The sequence below is a fragment of the Buceros rhinoceros genome, unplaced genomic scaffold (assembly GCF_000710305.1).
Source record: "Buceros rhinoceros silvestris isolate BGI_N320 unplaced genomic scaffold, ASM71030v1 scaffold9083, whole genome shotgun sequence".
Taxonomy (NCBI): Eukaryota; Metazoa; Chordata; class Aves; order Bucerotiformes; family Bucerotidae; genus Buceros; species Buceros rhinoceros.
The window spans coordinates 47,472-47,721 of record NW_010405346.1 but is presented as its reverse complement, the minus strand read 5'-3'; the positions used below and the strand labels follow the sequence as shown (position 1 = coordinate 47,721).

General features: G+C 38.4%; 1 protein-coding gene across 1 annotated transcript in view; it reads left to right on the top strand.

The window, feature by feature from the left end:
- The window catches only part of DLD (dihydrolipoamide dehydrogenase), a gene marked incomplete at its 5' end in the record, with an annotated part of 14,344 nt that overhangs the window by 11,093 nt on the left and 3,001 nt on the right, over positions 1-250 (top strand). Inside the window, one exon of the mRNA XM_010133687.1 lies at positions 161-250. Coding sequence (XP_010131989.1) covers positions 161-250 — 90 coding nt within the window. The remainder of the gene's footprint in view (positions 1-160) is intronic.

The following is a 250-nucleotide window of genomic DNA, read 5'->3' as shown; positions in this document are numbered from 1 at the left end:
CGCTCTTTTATACTTTGTATTTTTTTTGAAATTTAGTATTTTAATCTGCTTTGATTTAGTGTTTTCAGTAACATGTTTCAAACTGACTGTTATATAAGGCAGCCTAGGTGTGCTAGGATGTTTTTAAACAGTGTCTTATTCTGTTTCATTGGTCTGATAGCATCTATGCTATTGGTGATGTAGTTGCTGGACCTATGCTGGCCCACAAAGCCGAGGATGAAGGCATCCTTTGTGTGGAAGGGATGGCTGG